Here is a 19,096-nt window from a genome sequence, read left to right as displayed (position 1 = left end):
AATTGCCTTGCTTACCTAACGAGTAAGTTAGTTACAGTATTTCAGTTATTTTTGACAGAAACCTACGTGATATCGGCACTCACTTTTAGAATTCTATAGAGACTTTAATTATTGTGTGTGCATCATCAGGATACAAAACATGTCAATAGTTATGACATTACCATATTGGAATATAAACTGGATTACATTCTGGATTACAAACAACTATCCAAACTACTGCATCAAAAAAAATTGTATCACTTATGTAATGGTGAGAAAAGAAACATTTATTTTTCCATATTCATTGCTGAAGTTATTTGCGTTATATAATGCCATCTTATCATTTCTTATGTCTACTGAACATTTACTGTAATGTTTGTAATTTATCATCTTTGAAAAGATTTCACAGTGTCACTACCAGTGGTCTGCTGTTCTGTGACAGTCTGTGGCCTGTGATCCAGGCAAAATGACAAAAATGGGTTTTATAGGCCATAACAGACAATCGCTAAACTAATATAAACTAATTACAGAGTATTGATATTGAAGCGTCTATTGTTGGTAATCAAACACATTACAATTTTGGAAATTACACTCGCCATGCAGCGTTGCCGATCCTCCACAGATTGTAGAGGGTCCACAACTCTACTTCTTGTCGATCCCCATTTAGTTGCTGCCTGTTAATCAGTGCCTCACCTGTGATTTAGGGTTGTGGCTCCTGTTCCCTAAAATTAACTGGGTCTTCAACTTCTTCATCTTCTACGTTTTCAGCGGCAGTCGCCATGTGTGGTTACCTTTTTTGTATGTAACTTCTGGTTTTATTTCAGCCAGCACGGTTTTTTAAATTTATCATCCATCTTTGTTGTTCATAAGTATTTCTTAACTGCATTAAACAGTTTTATTTCTATTGATGAAATCTATACAGAAATGTATTGGTGTGTTTGACCTGCAAGATACACCTTTTTTTTTTTTTTTTATATATATACAGAGATTTTCAATTTTGTGAACGGTTTAGACTGCTTGCAGGTCAACTGGACTTCATTTCAGTAAATATTGGGCTCATGACAGAAAGGGCAATTAAAGAGGAGACATTTAGAACTGGGGCGATAATTGGGCACTGAGGGACTATACACTGTATATATTTCAGGTATTATTCCACCTCTATTTCTTTAGGAGCTAAAATCTGTGACTAAGTCATTCTGACACAAGGCTCCCGAACCTGCAGTGGGATACAGCTATGGAAATGTGCAGCATTAAAGCTGGAGTGGTATCTCGAAACTGAAGTACTGAGCTTTGTGGTGTCAACGCTCTTTCTGCAGTGATACGACTGAGTCAATTCCTTTATAAAATGCTTATCCCAGTCAAGGTTATATTTTTCACTGGGTTTCACTGTCAGTTTCCCTCTAATCAACCTGGATGGCAGAAGATCAGCGCCATTTTCAAATACAGATGGTAGGGAAACCCAGCTTGATTTGAAAGTGGAATATTGAGTGGTCAACATGACAGAAAGCTTGTGCGTGTGTGTGTGTGTGTGCATAAGTCATCACCAATGAGACTAAAAGCTAATAAAACAATAAGTAAATACATTTGACCTGAAACAGGACCATCCTAAAAGAATCACCAGCTTCATATAAGGGTGTAAGCAGTTTTGTCTGTGAGATTTCCTGACTATTGGGATCATTGGAAAATTCCAAGCAGATCCTCAGAGTTCCAACCTGTATTCCCAATTACCTGAACTTCTGTTCCCTACTCCTGAAGAGCCCTAAACTGCAAAACAGTGAAACACAGGCCCACAGGCTCCTACACTGTCATCAGTATTCTATTATTGTAGATGATGATGATAATATCATTATCATTACAACCCTGATCTAAACAAATATGATTAATTCTTTATTGGTGTGTGGTTTTAGCATCAAAATATTATGGATCCGTTAAATCTAACTCCTAACTTCTCAGCTTCAAACCCTAAATTATTCCTTTGAAAGTGTGCAAATTAACCTTCTATTATTATGTCTCTGCCTGAGCTGACACATGGCTTGTTATGGCTTTTATCTGTTGCAGAACTACACATTGTACTGCATAATTGCCAAGCTTAATAACATTAGTTACTATGATATTTCAATGTTAAAATAAGCCTGAAATGTTTCTGATTTGAGCTCTATGAGAAAATGATGTTAACATTTTATCCTGACCTGTACAATCTGACACATATATAATCTCACAAACACAAGTTTCGATCGTTAACACATTGCTACAAACTAAAACAGCAGGGGACAAGTTTAAAGCTAACACTTAAAATACTTTCCATCTAAATAATACCTATTCTAAAGGAGAAGTCTAATGTAAAGTTCTGTACATGTCCATTTACAGTCACCAATAAAATATACATTTTAATTTGCACTGCCTGTGCTCACTTTAGTTTGTTTTACGGTTATTTAGCAGTCTAGAAAAAGAAGGGCATGAAACAGAGTACCACATTGTATACATAATTTAATAATTTAGAAAAAGGGCTGCTGCTTCAGAGAAACCTTATCCAGCAAGCTTTGTAACTTTTAATACTATACATTCTGATGAAAGCGTACAGCATAGCTTGCTCCATTTGAACACCCTTAAGGATAACATCAGACTTCCTGGGCAATTACTTTTAAAAACTTGCAACTGTTATATTGGAGAGCTGTGGCTGATTGTGATTGTGGAGCTGTATGCAGCTCTACCGTGAGCAGATGCTTTCTGTTGCAACAGGAATACCTTTTTTAAAAAAAAAAAAAAAAAAACATTGAGTAATTTCAAATGAATAGAAAAAGCTTCCTGTGCCCTTTACACTGCTATAAAATACAGACCAGACCATATTCTGTGCATCTAAGAGGGTTTCTTCTCTGCTTACACAAGTGGCCTGTAATGGAACTGTAGCATTCCACTCGGGTGAGGTGTTAAGGATTTTACAGTGATAAGGAGGTAGCACCTAGAGGAGATGTATTTAAGGGATGTGACAGTTTTAATGATAAAGGTCAGCCCAGACATACCCAGTAGTACAGATCAGTGTGGAACCCTCACAGGGCCCATTAATAGCAAGCCTCTGTAATGTGTGCCTCACATTGCCTTGCTTTGTAATTAATGTGCCGATTCTTTATATGTCTGTCTTTCTTGGAGAGCACTCTTCAGATTCAAAGAGCTTGAAAGCAGTTCTCAGATTTCATCTGCACTACACAACAGTGGCTTAGTTTCTTTGATCAGGCTATTTAGCTGGTGTAAAACAACAGATGCTCTTTTCTAAACACCTGTATGTTCAGTTGTGACACCTGCCAGCCAGTAACTTTGGACTCCTTGCCATGATGTAATTATTGGGATCTAGTTAGAACTCTAAAATGTAATGCTTTCATTATGCAATTCTTCAGTGCTTCGGAATTAAGAAACAAAGAATAATAACACACCACTATCTGTAAGCTTGACTCTTCAACACATTAAAAACTCCAGCCATTTCCATGACAGCAACCCCTTCACACAATGCTAAAGATCTGTTTTAAAACCTGCCATTGATGATATACAGCATAAAATATCCAGCAGTCGGACGAAGTTAGGAGTGGTGTAATGTGATGGGACAGCATTTGCCACAAGAGGTTACACTAATCTGTCCCTGAATGTGCAGGACCTTCAGTACTCCTAATAGCATAATCTCTATTCCTCAGTATAAGCAGAAAGCCATTTGTCAGCTATTGCAGTAAAAAAAAAAAAAAAAAAAAAATTGAACACAAACTTATAATATGTGGAAAAGTCCAGGGGGGGTGAAGGGTAAATAGTTTTGAGACCCACGGTAAATGCTAACAGATTGATTTGGCTAAAAAATGGTCTAGTCATAGGTGCTAATCTCTAAGCTCACTGATGACCACATTGATCACTGTTTTGTTTAATTGTTTTTGCTTTTAGGTTTGTACAACTCGGTGGACAGCTGGATGATCGTCCCAAACATCAAACAGAACCACTACACAGTGCACGGGCTCCAGAGTGGCACTCGCTACGTCTTCTTTGTCAAGGCTATAAACCAGGCTGGAAGCCGGAACAGTGATCCAGCCAGGCTCAAGACAAACAGTAAGTCGCTGCTGTTACTTGGATCGGATAAGCCAGCGCTGTGATTTTTAAAACAGCTTGCACAAGAAATTAACATGTACTTTTCCATCATTATGTAATCCAGTTTATTCTACATATTGTAATAGATCCTGCCACTCACACTGTTCGTTGCCCCTTTAAAAGTAGACCCAGGACACAGAAATTGAAGTTTTTTCAGCGCTTGCGCGCACTTGTAATAAACACCAAATTAAAATAAACAGAAACAAACACCTAGCTCTCCTTTAGAGCTCTGACTAAACACCACTGAAACCTAACTAACACTCAGGACAGCTAAGCCATTTACCTGACACAAACACAAAAATTCACACAGGTTTCACACAGCCCTACCCATTGACTGCTCGGAAGCAGACCACACCATCTGCCTCCCTCCACTCAGCAGCCTAGAACAGACTGGCTGCCTCTCTTAAATACCCTGCACCTGGCTCCAATTTACAATCAGCACCAGGTGCAGGGGATTAACTAAACAATAAAGCAATTAACACAATCACAAACCCTTAGCCCAATCACCCAACCGTGCATTTTCACATGTTTTTAGCAGGGAGGAATTTTAACCCCCTCCCTGCTATCTCACAATATTTTACAGGAAAAGCAAAGAGGTACATCTTCTTTAAGTTCACTTGTATTTGCTTTTATTTTGTGGTCCTGTTGTTAAGCTTCTTAAAGAGACTACACTTTCAAGTTCCTGGTGTAATGATGAAAAAACTATTGCCTATGTGTTATAAAAGTCATCTTGATTGCACAGTAATGCATCAGACTTGTAATCCCCAGGCAACCATTTACAGCTATTCCAGTCAATACCAGGCACTATGTGTACAATATAACAATTATTTTAACTTGTCTTTCTTAATGAACCTGATCAAATTTATCCATTAGGAAATAGTATACAACTAGTGGGGAGGGAGCGATTTTCTTTCTGTTTATTCCAGGATGAAGATCAGAGCTAAACTGACAAGCTTGAGAAATGAAATGTACATTTGTGTTGCTAGTTACAGATGTTATCCACACAGGTTACAAACATGATAGGATGTCAAACAGTGCAGTGGCGTGTAAAGAGAAAAATCTGTTTTTACCCCAGCAGTGCTAAACCTCTCATGATTCACTCCAAAGCTGTATATGTCTGTGAACTATCGCTTAATTACAGATAGAAAGATATGCAAATAAGAGCTGTATCTACATTGTTCATGTTCTTTATGTTCTGTAGCGTCTGTCTGCAAAAGATATGAAAGCAAAATATATGTAATATTAGAATCTCATTATGCAAGGTTTCTCTCCAAGGACAATGTCTGTAGCATTTTATGACTTTTTCCGTAAAACTTTGGGAAAGCGGGTAAACTAGCAATATTTTCAATGCTGTGGAAACTGTAAAACAAACCATGCCGTTCATTTTTACTTTGTATGGCTGCAATATTGTGGTCATGTGACATGTTGCTTTCCGGATAATAAAAAACAATGCTTTATATGCATGCCCAGCTATTTTATAGGCTACGTCACCGCAGTGTTACCGCAGACCATGTGTGGTGGATTGTAGAAATGGGGTTACATCATTATGCACAACAAAAATAAAACACAAAAAATAAACTGCATTGGAAATATGTAGAGACAGTTTTAATAGCTCCCTTAAGACTATCTAAATACCCAACAGAGATTATAATAACAGAAAATTATTTCACATATCTCACACTGTCACTCATCAGTGCACCATCAAATGCCTGGTGGGCATTCAAATGAGTTAACAGCAGTTCATAAGCGGCCTGAGTTTGAGGCTTTTGCTGTTGTGTTGATGACCGTCTAGGAAAAATCAGAAATGGTCTTGTATAAAACAGTTTGCCCTTAAAGTTAATTTGAGTGACTGATTTAACTGCTGCGGCCTGACCAAAATGGCACACACAAGAGTATTTACACTGTGTATCTAGTACTGGGGTCAGAGTTAATTCAGTTGATGCCCTTTCATAATGGAACAAAAATTGCATTTATTTACAAACACTACATCTGAATCATTATGCAACCTTCTGAAGTGTAGTGTGCATGTGAGTATATTGCTCATGAAAACTGAGAGACTAGGGCAACTGTGTACAGTCAGGCATCATGTCAGCAGGGTCCATAGAGCTCCCCCTACCCCATAGCTCAGTTGTGAGCTGAACACCCTGTGCCCTCTGCTGCCTGTTGCAGATAGGTAACATAGGTGAAAGTCTTAAAATGCAAATTGGCCTGCTAACTTCTGTTCTTCTGTTTTAATTGATTTGTTTTGGGGGGGGGGGGGGGGGGGGGACAGATGTGCTGCTAGCGTACATTTACCCCTTGATGTTTTAAGTAACTGAACTATACAAAGCCAACTTTTTTTTTCATGTATCCCAACTTATGAAATAATCAACAAGCAGTATGTATATAAATGTGTAATGTGACTGCAGCTTTCAAAGTGACACATTCCACTTTTCTTCAACCCTGGTGCTGAAAAGGCTTAATAATGCATATGATATTGGCTGTTTATCCTAGCGTGTCACACGTTATTGAATTTAGATTGGCTTGTTATATAGAAGTGCTTAGGTCTCCTAAAGGAGTCTTGGAAAGCCTTCAAAGAGCTTGTGTGTTTGAAAATTGCTGTGCTCGGAGTGATAAGCAGTTCAAAGCCCCACACAAAGAGAAACTGTATTAATGTAATTGGCTTCAAGCAATACATTTTCAGACTATGTCATATCCTCCTCAAGAAACAGACAAAGACTATTGAAAGAACTGGGGTATTGCTGATGCTCAATAAGTGGGGGCTGAAGACTGGTTTCACAGTTTAAATTCAAGGGCACAACTACATTGAGGTACTATGAGGTCCTTTGAGTTTCTGCTCCTCATAGAGAAGTCCTATCACATACCAAAGTGGCACATGTTGGTACAGAGTTCATAGTAGTTCAAGGTATCATTATGGATTATGTTAACGTATCACTTGGATTGTAAAGTTGGCACCCCACTTATGGGTGCATGTAATGCCCCAGAGGATTCGGATGGCTCAGAACCTACCCTTGAGCATGTATAAAATATATTGGTGCCTTGAATGTTTAACCATGGTTGATAATTCCAGCTTCATCACAATTTCAGGCCAGAGTGGAGTAAACAGTGTTTGAAGAATCGCTGTCTTCTAGCAGTCGCATGCAAATCAGGTCCCATGGTGAAGTGCTCAGTATTCTCTGGGTAACTTGACAAAATAGCTGGAAACAGCAGCTCTCAGTATGTTTATTCGACACCTTGATAAAATTGTTCAACCCTCAAACTGATATCAAAAAGGTTTAATTGATTTTCCATGTGATATCTTCCAGGCCAACCATTTAAACTTGACCCCAAAACAGCCCATAAGAAGCTGCGCCTGTCTAACGACTGCCTGACAATGGAGAAGGATGAGAGCTCACTGAAGAAGAGCCACACTCCTGAAAGGTTCAGCAGTACAGGGGCCTATGGAGCAGCTGGCAACGTCTTTATTGACAGCGGCTGTCATTACTGGGAAGTCCTTTTGGGTGCCTCTACCTGGTGAGAAGGTCAAACCCCACCTCACAAACAGTACCAACTAACCACCTGTATTTTTGTCTTTTCAGTTGTAGCTGCTGTGCTACTGAACTGGTATTCTCTTGCAAATACAGTTGTAATTTATACTGCTTCTGTTTGCCAAGGCTTATAATTAATGCTTTAAGCCATGACAGACACACTTGAAATTTGTATTGATATAGTACTTCTAAGGAACAAAAGGTTAAGTGACTTGCCCTTGTAATTATCTAAGGATTTTCTCAGTAGTACATTATGTTTTTTTTTCCACAGTAGATATTGTATTTCCTGAAAAGGATTGAACATTACTAAACCAGCAACACCAGCTGGTGTTCCTTGAAGGTTTCCATCCCTGTAAAAGAGATCTGAGAAATGGCTACTTTGATTTTGTTTACCGACATAATGTATTTTTTTTCTCATTCCAAGAAACCCTGTGCTTTGTTTCCCCTAGGTATGCAATAGGCGTCGCTTATAAATCGGCACCAAAGAATGAGTGGAGTGGAAAAAACTCATCATCGTGGGTGTTCTCGCGCTGCAGCAACAACTTCATCGTTAGACACAACAGCAAGGAGATGCTGGTAGACGCCAGCCTGCAGCTGAGAAGACTGGGTGTCCTCCTGGACTATGACAACAACTCCCTTTCCTTCTACGATGCCATGAACTCGCAGCACCTCCACACCTTTGACATCTCCTTCATCCTCCCTGTGGTTCCCACCTTCATGATCTGGAACAAATCCATGATGATACTTGCAGGACTGCCTGTCCCTGACTTTGTAGACTGCACAGAGCAGCAGGAATGCATCTGTAGGCCTCAGGAATCGCCTTATGTATCAAAGATGAAATCATGTCAATAGGCCCAAGAAAGTACAACAAATAGTTGTTGTTGTTTTTTTGTTGATGTTTCTTATTTTTCCTCAAGTGTTTTTGTTCAAATATTATTATAAGAGAATAATTTGTCGTGTACAGTTAAGTGTCGCAACGGTTGACTTTAGTATGACTACTACTCTTGTATATAAAAAAAAAAGTTAAATATTATTTATGAATAAGTTGGATTGCTTCAGTTTATTGTATCCATATTGCACTTTTTAGAGTTGTTTTGTTTTCTCTGTACGAACATAAATGGGGGATTGTTTCTTTTTAAATTATATTTTGGTAGAATGTAGACGCTTTGCCGCCTTCAGGAGGGGGCTGTATTTTTAGAACAGTGGGTTATCATCTTTCAAGTGAAGACCTAGAATACGCACAACTTTACAGTCCGGTGTAGAGGGAGTTGGAGAACTCCAAAATACATTTTTACGTGTGTTTTTATTTTGTTTTTGTTTTTTGTTTTTTAATGATACATGCTACTGTCTATATTGTGATATGTAAATGCAATGGAAGCAACAGTAATTATAATGCAATCTTCTTTCAATGGTCGCCTGTTGATTACTTTTAGAATTTAATACATTGTGCTAAAACAAATTGTACTGCACCATGAAGCTCACCCGAGATGACTCTTTTTGAGGAAAATAACTTTGAATCCACTGCTCAATACTGTATATGGCTAGAGTTTATGGTTAGGTGGATGTGTACCATATTAACAAGACATTACCTCTTTATAAAGTAATTTCCATTGTGTAGGCAATTCCTGATTCGACACTGCCAACTTCAGGTCTGAAGTCATTTGTTGAGTACTGTACAAGCAGTAAAAGTAGTCTCTAAAAAATAATCTCAAAGGGCAATTTATTTCAAACTTTTTTTATATTGCCTACAGAACATTGTTTTCTTTTGGCCTTGTCATTATTAACCAAATTCATAAATGGCTGAAACATGAAAAAACAAAGAGCTTTGGATTGGGTCTTACAACCTCATTTACGGTGTGTTGTTGTCCCGTTGCTGTGGACTCCACCCATGCACACCATGTCCATCATCTTGTCAAGATTCCAGCTGTATGTTGAAATTTTAATTGTAGGTTCACTGTAGTAGTTTCACTTCTTTTATCTGAAGTATCTGAAACTTGTCACTGGTCTCCAGTCAGCTGCTGCCAGGAAAAGCCAGTTGGCGATAACATAATCTGAGAACTGGGCAATTGAAACATGGGAATAACAGGGGGCATGGGCAGACGTGATGTAGTTCTTGTCAGCCATTCATACAATTTGAAGTTCTTCCCTTTACTAGTTTATTTGGATTTTTACTAGTGCTTACTGGTGATCGTTTTAAATTTGCTTTTTGACAGGAGAGTATATTGGTCTTAAAAAGTGACAATCAGTTCTAATTCTGTTGCAAAAATACCTAAATTCACCCATCATATCTCTTGAAGGGATGCAGACTTGGCCATTTGTGCTGGTTAGAAAATATATTTTTATTTTTGCAATGACACTGGAGTTTCAGTCAATGACATTTAACTTAATTCAAGATTGTTCATGTTTTTGGTGCCATTATGTCCCACACACATAGTGCACCTGAATGTAGACTTTTCAAGGGTTAGATGTAGAAGCACTTTTTTTTTTTTTTTCAACAAACTCTGGACTAGTAACTTCATTTCACCATTTTCCATATGCTGTATCATTTAGAAAGCATCCTGCAGTGACCGTTCAAATGCCTTCTGCAGGAAGTGAAAGTATATTTTAATAGCATTAATCTGATTCAGTACAAAACAACATCAGAAACGTTTTGGACAAAAAATATGAACAGTTGCCTAAAAATTCAAATATTCTTCTGCTTATGACTAATCTAAAAATACCTGGGTAAAAAATAATTGTATACTGAGGTAACCACAACCAAAAAGAAATAATCCTTTGAGAGAGATTACATCATCATGGTGTAGAAAACAGCTTTTTCAAAGTTTAATCAAAATTTTAAAAAGAAATAGGAAATTGGTTTGACAGTGACCTGCAGTTCCTCTGCTATGCAGTAATAGTTAATGTATCAGTGTTTCTATGGGGAATTCTAATGAAATGATGAGCATATCTGTATCTGCATAAATTTTGGCTGCTATAAAAGTAATAAAAACAGCTGTGTATAACTGCTTATGTTAAATTGGTTGTTGTGGTAAATAGTTAAATAATGTACTTTCAGTAAAATTATATACAACTGGAATAATTTACACCCAAATGTACACAATATGTCTAATTCTATAGAGGTTTTCTTATGACATATAAATTCTGAGGTAGAATTACAATGTTTGATGTACAGTTTTGGTGTATATTATATACAGGCACCTCCAAAGTTATTGGCACCCTTGATAAAGATGAGCAAAAAAGGCTGTATAAAATAAACAACACAGGTAATGAGCTAAAAAATATGGAAGAACTATACTCTTTTATACTAATACAATTGCTCAGAGAAAAACGTTTAGTTTCAAAAAGTAATTTTTTTTTTTCTCATAAAGATAGATGTCAAAACTATTGGCACCCATAAATCCACATTAACATTCTACTTGAAGTACATCTCAGTTTTGAACTGTATTGTGGCTTTCTGAGGTAAATGAGGTAAAACGCATGTAAAATCCATTTGTCATCCATCACCATGGGGAAGGTCAAAGAATTCACGAATGAAAAAGGACAAATGGTGATTGACCTTCATAAATCAGGCAATGTGTACAAAAAATAGCTAAAAACCTAAATATACCACTTACCACTATTAGGGCAATAATTAAGAAGTTAAAAACCGGTGGAACAGTGGTAAATCTGCGTAGTAGAGGACACAAGTGCATCGTGCCCCCAAGCACAGTGAGGAAGGTGGTTTGGGAGGCAAAGAAGAATCCAAGGGCCACAGTTGGAGTTATACAGAACTTGGTTGCATCTCGGGATCACAAAGTCTACAAATCTACAATTAGATGCCACCTCCATGCCAATAGCCTATTTGGAAGGGTTGCCAGAAAAAAGACCTTTATTGAGAGCAACCAACAAATGTAAGCACCTGGAGTTTGCTAAACGGCACTGGCACTTGGATTGGAACCGGGTGCTATATTCAGATGAGACGAAAATAGAGCTCTTTGGCCACGCACACCAGCAGTGGGTTTGGTGTCAAAAGGAGGATGCGTATGAAGAAAAGAACCTCATACCTACTGTAAAATATGGTGGTGGATCTTTGATGTTATGGGGCTGTTTTGCTTCCACTGGTCCTGGGGCCCTTGTTAATGTCAACGGCATCATGAACTCTACCAAGTACCAGGACATTTTAGCCAAAAACCTGGTTGCTTCTGAAAGGAGGCTGAAACTTGGCCGCAAGTGGATCTTCCAGCAAGACAATGACCCCAAGCACACATCAAAATCCACAAAGAAATGGTTAATTGACCACAAAATTAATATTTTGCAATGGCCCTCTCCGGACTTGAATCCCATTGAAAACCTGTGGTTTGAATTGAAAAGGGCAGTCCATAAGCGCAGATCGAAGGATATCAAGGATCTGGAAAGATTCTGTATGGAGGAATGGTCTAATATCCCTTCCAATGTGTTCTCCAATCTCATAAAAAATCATAGAAAAAGGCTCAGTGCCATTATCCTTGCAAGGGGAGGGTGCCAATAATTGTGAACCTTATTTTTTTGGAAATAAATGTATAATTTGACGAATGTGTAATTTTGGTTGATTCCTGTGTCATTAATAAAGTACAATATATTCCAAATGTTGACAAATAACAATATTGCTCATTACCTGTGTTGTTTATTTTATACAGCCATTTTTGCTCATCTTTATCAAGGGTGCCAATAATTTTGGAGGTGCCTGTACATGGTGGCATAACACAAATTTTGCAGTTCTTGTTTAACAATTGAAGGTGTGTTGAAAAAGCATTGAGAAACCAGAATTGGGGGGGGGGGGGGTATAACAATTAATTTTAAACATCACAATTTTTTTTTTTATTTTGTTTTAAAAAAATTGGACAGCCCCCGCTCAGCTGTTAAAATACATGTATTATTACTAAGAATCGGAGTAGAAAATTCGCTAGGCATCACTCACCCCTCTGATTTCTGAGGGCCTTCAGTCTAAACTGCCTGACGTTGCCATGGCTGAGGTCAATTCTTATAACATTTATGTCACTTACTGTGTTTCTGCATTACTCTAATCTTTCACAAATGTATCCCTGTCTTCTGCAGATACAAGTTTAAATCTACAGGCCATTGTTTTTTGTTTTATTTTGGTTTTGACCGTGTTTTGTTGTGTTCACGCATTTGTTTTTAAAAACTGAAGTTAGCTGTTTTATCATCAACCTTATACACAGGCCTCACACCACCACCATGTATAATAAGATTGTACAACACTATGGGAAAATGATTGTTTGTCATGTATTTTATATAAATAATACTGTTTATGTGAAGACAATTAAATCAAGATAGCAAGAATTTTCTTCAAAGGGGGTTTATTTTGCTTGACTCACTGTTTCAAAACATAAGGAAAAGGTGCAGACATAACTATAGTTCTTTCAAAGATTCCCTTCATTTCAGTGGAAGTAACTACTGTACATGTTAAGTATTATGTAAGTGCACAGGTATTTCTATTGCATTACAAGAAGTGCACATATCGATGCACACTGGGAAAGATTCTCAAGGCTTTTTACTCCAAGTTGTTATTAGCACTATCTGATTTTGTGACAGGGGGGATAACTACAAATTAGAATTATAAAATAAGAAAAAACAAATATTTCCAGTATGATAACTTCTATTGAGTATGTTTTCCTTTTTGAAAGGAAATGTGGAGTTTGAGTATCTAGCCCATTAAGAGCTTTGATAATCTGACATATTAGGCTATAATACTTCGGTTTTTAAATGGGCTTAATGGGGGCTATTTATATTTTTTAAACATCAGCCCAAAACTTGTACAGCTTCTCTATCACAGACTTCTTTTCGTTGTATTTCTATTGTATCCCCTGGGATAAACAGCATCAGGGATGCCTTCCTTCTTTAAAATAGGCACACATTTTGTAGTTACTGCTACTAGCAATAAAGCATTACCCTATTTTTATTGATCCTATTGTCTGGTCATTGTTAGACAAGTCTATCTGACCAGAGAGGTTTTTATATCTTTAGCTATTATCTACTGCTCTAAATTTACCACCACATCTAACAAGCTTTGTGCTTCCCAACATTCAAATAACTTTCCATTGGCTAGTTTAGCAGTTTAACCTTGAGCTATTAACTGTTTACTGGACAGTGTGATTTTTTTTTTTTCCCCCACTTCTAAGATGTATAAAACAGTATTACTTATTTATGAAAGGGCTTATAACTACATCTGATAATCTACACCAGACAAAAGCTTAATAAACCTGGCTCTGTATTTTGGTATTGGTTTCAAGGAAAACTGTTTAAAACCGGTCTCCACTGGCAACTGGAAACACAAACATTGAGGTGCGAAACAATGAAGGTAGTATTAAATTATTCATTTACTTTGGACAAAAAGCAAAAGTCATCTTGTAATCCTGTGAAATTTACTTAAGCAATAGAACCCTGATTAGAGGAGATTACTGTCTGGTTTTTAAAGATAAGAGTTACTTTAAAGACAAAGTAAAGCCTAATAATCAGGGTGTTATTGTGATAAGATACTGCTAAAACAGTGCCTTTATTGTTATTTCCTAATTCATAGATTTATTTACCAATGTAATGTTCTGCTTTCTTTACATTTCTCTTTTCTAAAGCTAGACATTTTATCTGAATATTCCGTGGTCGGTAACTGTTTGGTAATGCCCTACAATGGAGCTTCCAGATTGGTGGATGAATGTTCTGAGGTTTCTAACATACATTATGTACTTCTCCAAGATTTTTTTTTTCCCCCAAACTGCTTCCTTTGCACCTCCATTTTGTGAAGCTGATAGTACTCTTTCAGGAGTTCTTGCTGGATCTTTGACTGATGTTGGAAGTCACTGGGCTGGAAGGTGAGATTCTGGTCAAACTGTTTCTCACATAAAATCCTTTTTCACCTATCAGAGCTGTTGCCTCAACCGGTGACCTGTGTTACATTCTTTTGCGTCATAATGAATTTGACAACATGACATGATGTACCAAAGAAAAGTGCGACAGAGTGCTCTCTTCATCTTGATACAAGAAGAAACACTATAAAATGAATGCAACTTGCTTGAATTAACCATATACAGAATATCTAAGATGATTATAGCTGACACAAAAGAGCATGGTGTTCATTATAGCTATGTTGTAGTGTGCACACCCTGTAATTACATTATTAATTGCTGAAGTAATTAGGGGCTTAACAGCTGCTCATTAAATCAGTTAGCACACCCAGCATTTAAACTGCAATTTGACAACAAATTAATTGGAACTTAAAGAAACCACATTTACTTGAGATGAACCGTTTTTTGCATGGGGACAATCAATTTAACAGATGAAGAAGCAAACTGTAAAATAAATTAAAAGAAGTGAAATTAGGGATTTGAGAGCAACAGAAAGCTGCCTTTGTCTGAACGGGCTCTTCAGGCTTGGACGATTGCTACCACATGGAACAAATGAGTGAATAAATTGCATTGCAGTTGATTAAACAACACAGCTCAATGATTAGCATGTGTCTTGGTTTTGTTTCCAGAAGTGCTATACATAGAGATTAAATCAGATGTATGGGTTTATTATTACTTATATGGTACAGATTGTAAAGCACTTCTTATTCAGAGAAATGAATGGATCTGCACAGGAAATTAATTTACCATATATGCAATGTGTCACAGTCCCTGATTATCGCTAATCCTGGACAACATGATGCTGCCTTGTTTAAAGGAGTCCATGGTGTAGTGTATTGACTTCAGGTGTCCCAAAGCAGCAAAAATATATTGGAACTGTGAGAGGCTAAGAAAATGTTTTTTTTTTTTTTAAGTAATAATTGAAAAAAATATTTTTGTAAGATTAAATTACATGCAACCCCAATCAATACAATAACACATAGCAATATCTGCCAGTAATAACCATACTCCAGCATTAAGAGCATATCTAATTTTAAAGGTTAGGTAGGTCTTAAGCAAAGGGGTTTCAGGAATGTGCACAGCTGGAACAAATCTGGAAAAATTAACACACAGTTCATTTCCAGAATACAAACCTGCAGCAGCTACTTCATCGGCAAAATCGTGTTCCAATTAATCATTTCCTGGTTTGTTTTAAAACTTTAAAATATACCAGAACACACGTTATTTGTCATCAGTTGATCTGAAAATGGAACATTTTATGAAGAAGTGTTTCAGAGTTCCAAAAAATGAAATTTGGTATACAATTTTAGTTTTGGCTCTGTAATATATTGCTTAATTTCAGTGAAGTATAGCCAGCAAAGGTCCAACAAGACAAAGGATGGGCTATAAAAACAGAACAAGGTAAAAAATAATAATAATAAATTGCAAACATACACACATATATAAAATTTGAAAAATGAAACCTGCTGTTTACCAAAAGGAACATAATCAAAAAGGTTATGTAGGTAAAAATTTGAATAATTGATAAAAAATATTATATATATCAGAACACTATTTTAATAGGCCTAATAAAACCATATTAGTATTTTCTGCAGCAATAATATTCATCACATATCACATGTGGCTCCTTCCTCTTCCATGACAATCCCATCCCATCACTAAAACTTACAGCAAGTTGTGCGACAGTAACATTTGATAAGGGAAAGTGCTGAATAGAAAAGTAGCACCACCTGCCCCCATACACCACAATGCAAAAAAGCTGCTCTCATCAGACGCCTCATTGTCCTCATCAGCACAGTAAGAGGTGTATAGAGCCAGGTAACATGCAAATTCGGACCCAAACTAGTGTTTAGCACCCCCTTTCATTTAGGTATTATGAATTGTACATCTTTTTCCTTTTTTTTTTTTTTTTTTTTTTAAATGGTTCTTTGTTCGGGGAGGAGTTACACGTGGCACAATTACCAGCCGGCCCACTGGCAATGTCCATTTTTTAATGCTGATTGAATCCTGCTGGGGTTATCAAGGGGAATGCATCTTATTCCTGGTCAAACAGTTGTCTCAGAATATTTACAGGACAGTAATTGGTGTGTGCAATTGTATCATAAGTAATGCATGTATGCTTGCAAAGTGAGCACAAGCTTAATCTCTGTAATGCAGCTGGAGAGCCGCCTTGGGACTCGGAAAGTTAAAGAATGAGCTGAGTTTCACAAGTCTCTGCAGAATAAAGGTTGTTTTATAGCTTGGTGAAATGGAGGTGAATTTCAGAATACTCTTTCATTGCAAAGCCCTTGAGGAGTATGATTTAAGAATTACAGGTCCAGTTGTGTACCTTACTTAAGTTTGCTGTTAGGGTTCCTCTTGACAAAGATGTTCTTTAAATATAATAAAATATCCATTGGGAAACTTTTATGGAACATTTTGTAAAGAAAAAAAAAATCTCATCTAGAGTCAAACTTATGGAAGTTGTTTCTTTAAGTTCCTGCTATATTCCCTTATAAATGTTTTACTATAGTAAAAGCACAACAAAGTGTAACAAAGCATAGTGAAAGCATTGTAAAGCTCAGAGAGGTATGGCAAAGCACAGTAAAAACACATTCAAGGTAAACTACTGTAAATGCATCCATGGGAATGCAAAATTAGCATGTGATTTTACAGGGGTAAACTTTTATAAGGGCTAATGGGCCAGTAATTGTTAAAGAGTATTGAAAAGTGTGTGTATATATATACAAGCATGTTCATTTGGTTCCTGAATTATGCCTTGTTTCAATTTGCCACTGAGATTGAAATCAATCTTGTTTGTTTCTAATAATAGATTGATATCAACATGATTTGAACTGGGACTGTCACACTTGCAACTTGCTTCGACACTAATCCAATACAAGGAATGACCAGAGACTATTTGGCCAAAAGAAGATCTGTAATTGTTTCAGCTAAATGGCTTGCAAATTTTTAGACCATTTGCAAATAATTTAATATAAAAACAAACTGCTATGGACTGGTGGTAGTGGTAGCCCCCAAACTATTGCTGTTTTACTGAAGCCTTGAGTTCTAATTGTTTAATGCCTTTGAAGTTCTAAATATAGCTAAAGAAACAGCATTGGCACTAATGAACCTGAATTTTAAGAGATTTGTTTTTCTGTTTTCAAAGTGGGAACAGAATTATATTAACAGACTGAATCTAGATTCTGTCAACCTACTGTAGCGAGTTTACTGTTTAACAAGCAGTACTCAAGCAGGCAGCAGATAATGGCATAATTGAACGGGGAAAGACTGCTGCCTTTCAAAAGCTTACAGAAGATTTGAAGACTTTGTGATCATCTTTATTTGTTTCTTTTGTGAATTTTGAGTGCCTCGCTTTTTGTTTTTAGATATTTAAGTAGTTTGTTGCCTAAGAACATGTTAAAAATGTAAGCTTCAGAAGTCTCTCATCTCTCACTAAAATGGTATTATTTTTTAATTTTGTTTTTTGTCTCCCCTGACATAAAATTGACCTAGACATGTGTAACAACATCCTAGAGCTGCAGTCTGTTTTCAAAGTCCTTACTTAAAAAATTTCAGCCTGCTACATAAATGATGAACCTTTAGGATGCGCTGAGGAATACATGAACAGAACTGAAATATTATTTGTGAGGACTATTTTAAGTATCTTGTGAATTGTGAATGGGTTTTTGTGAAATGGATAATTGGCCATTAGGCTCAGGGATTACCCACAGTGTATAGGTAACAAGCTCAGGTCTGTTTTAATAACTCATAGTAAAACCAGGACTGGATCAAACTGCTATGCAATGGGAGTCTTATTTATGTCCCTGAGAGTAGTGATTTTCAAACCTAAGGGACTCCTTGAGGGGGTGGTGTTGGGGGGATGGAAGCAAATAACACATTTTTTGGAACTGTTTCAATGTTTTGAGTTGAAAACACATACTGTATTGGTCATTTTAAGCTGTTGAATTATTTTTCAGGGTTCTAAATATGTTTATATTTATCTATCTCTGTTGCCTTCTCAGTAATAATTAGTGGAGAGCAATGTATGGGAGGGTGAGTAAGGGAGTGTAAGGTGCAACACTAAATTGTAAGGGAACAGGGGCGAAAAAAAGGTTAAAAAAAACTACTTAATCTGGCACTCGGCCACAACGTAGATATTCTGTTTCTAAACTACATTACACCATGTTTTTAGTCATCAACGTTTAGCCCTTCTTGATCAGCTGCAACAAACACAAGCCCAGCTGTATTGTATGGCATTGGATTTCCTTTTGCAAGTCAAACTCACATTTCAGCAGACTTTTATTTCAACTGGGCCATTCCACTGGTGGGCCCCGTTTGATGTCTGTATAACAGCCTGTCTGGGCTGCACATATGCCAAGTCTTAAAAGCTCAACTGGGATTTACTTACAAATATGGTAAAGTTTTGAGAGGGTGGTAATTGCCTTGCTAGCATAGACTAGACGCACAGTTTGCCAAAACTGACAGTGGAATGTGTGTTGTGGGTCTGGAAAGTGCTGCACAGCAAGCCAAGGTCTCAGAGGTCTAGTAAGGTCAGCCTGTACCTATGCCAAATAAAACTAGACACTGAAGAACAATCTTAAGAACAAT

The 19,096-nt window shown here is 37.1% G+C and overlaps 1 protein-coding gene across 3 annotated transcripts in view; it reads left to right on the top strand.

Annotated features, from left to right (window-relative positions):
* Window positions 1-11,414, top strand: part of mid2 (midline 2) — a 129,328-nt gene extending 117,914 nt beyond the window's left edge. For all 3 annotated transcript variants that reach the window (XM_041220364.1, XM_041220362.1, XM_041220363.1), the window contains exons 8-10: window positions 3,901-4,062; window positions 7,407-7,614; window positions 8,078-11,414. In XM_041220364.1, the coding sequence (XP_041076298.1) occupies window positions 3,901-4,062; window positions 7,407-7,614; window positions 8,078-8,480 (773 nt within the window). In that variant the 3' untranslated portion in view covers window positions 8,481-11,414. The remainder of the gene's footprint in view (window positions 1-3,900; window positions 4,063-7,406; window positions 7,615-8,077) is intronic.
* Window positions 11,415-19,096: the final 7,682 nt, after the last annotated feature.

This window comes from Polyodon spathula, chromosome 20 (genome assembly GCF_017654505.1).
Source record: "Polyodon spathula isolate WHYD16114869_AA chromosome 20, ASM1765450v1, whole genome shotgun sequence".
Taxonomy (NCBI): Eukaryota; Metazoa; Chordata; class Actinopteri; order Acipenseriformes; family Polyodontidae; genus Polyodon; species Polyodon spathula.
The sequence above is the reverse complement of the archived record's forward strand: the minus strand, read 5'-3'. Positions and strand labels throughout refer to the sequence as shown.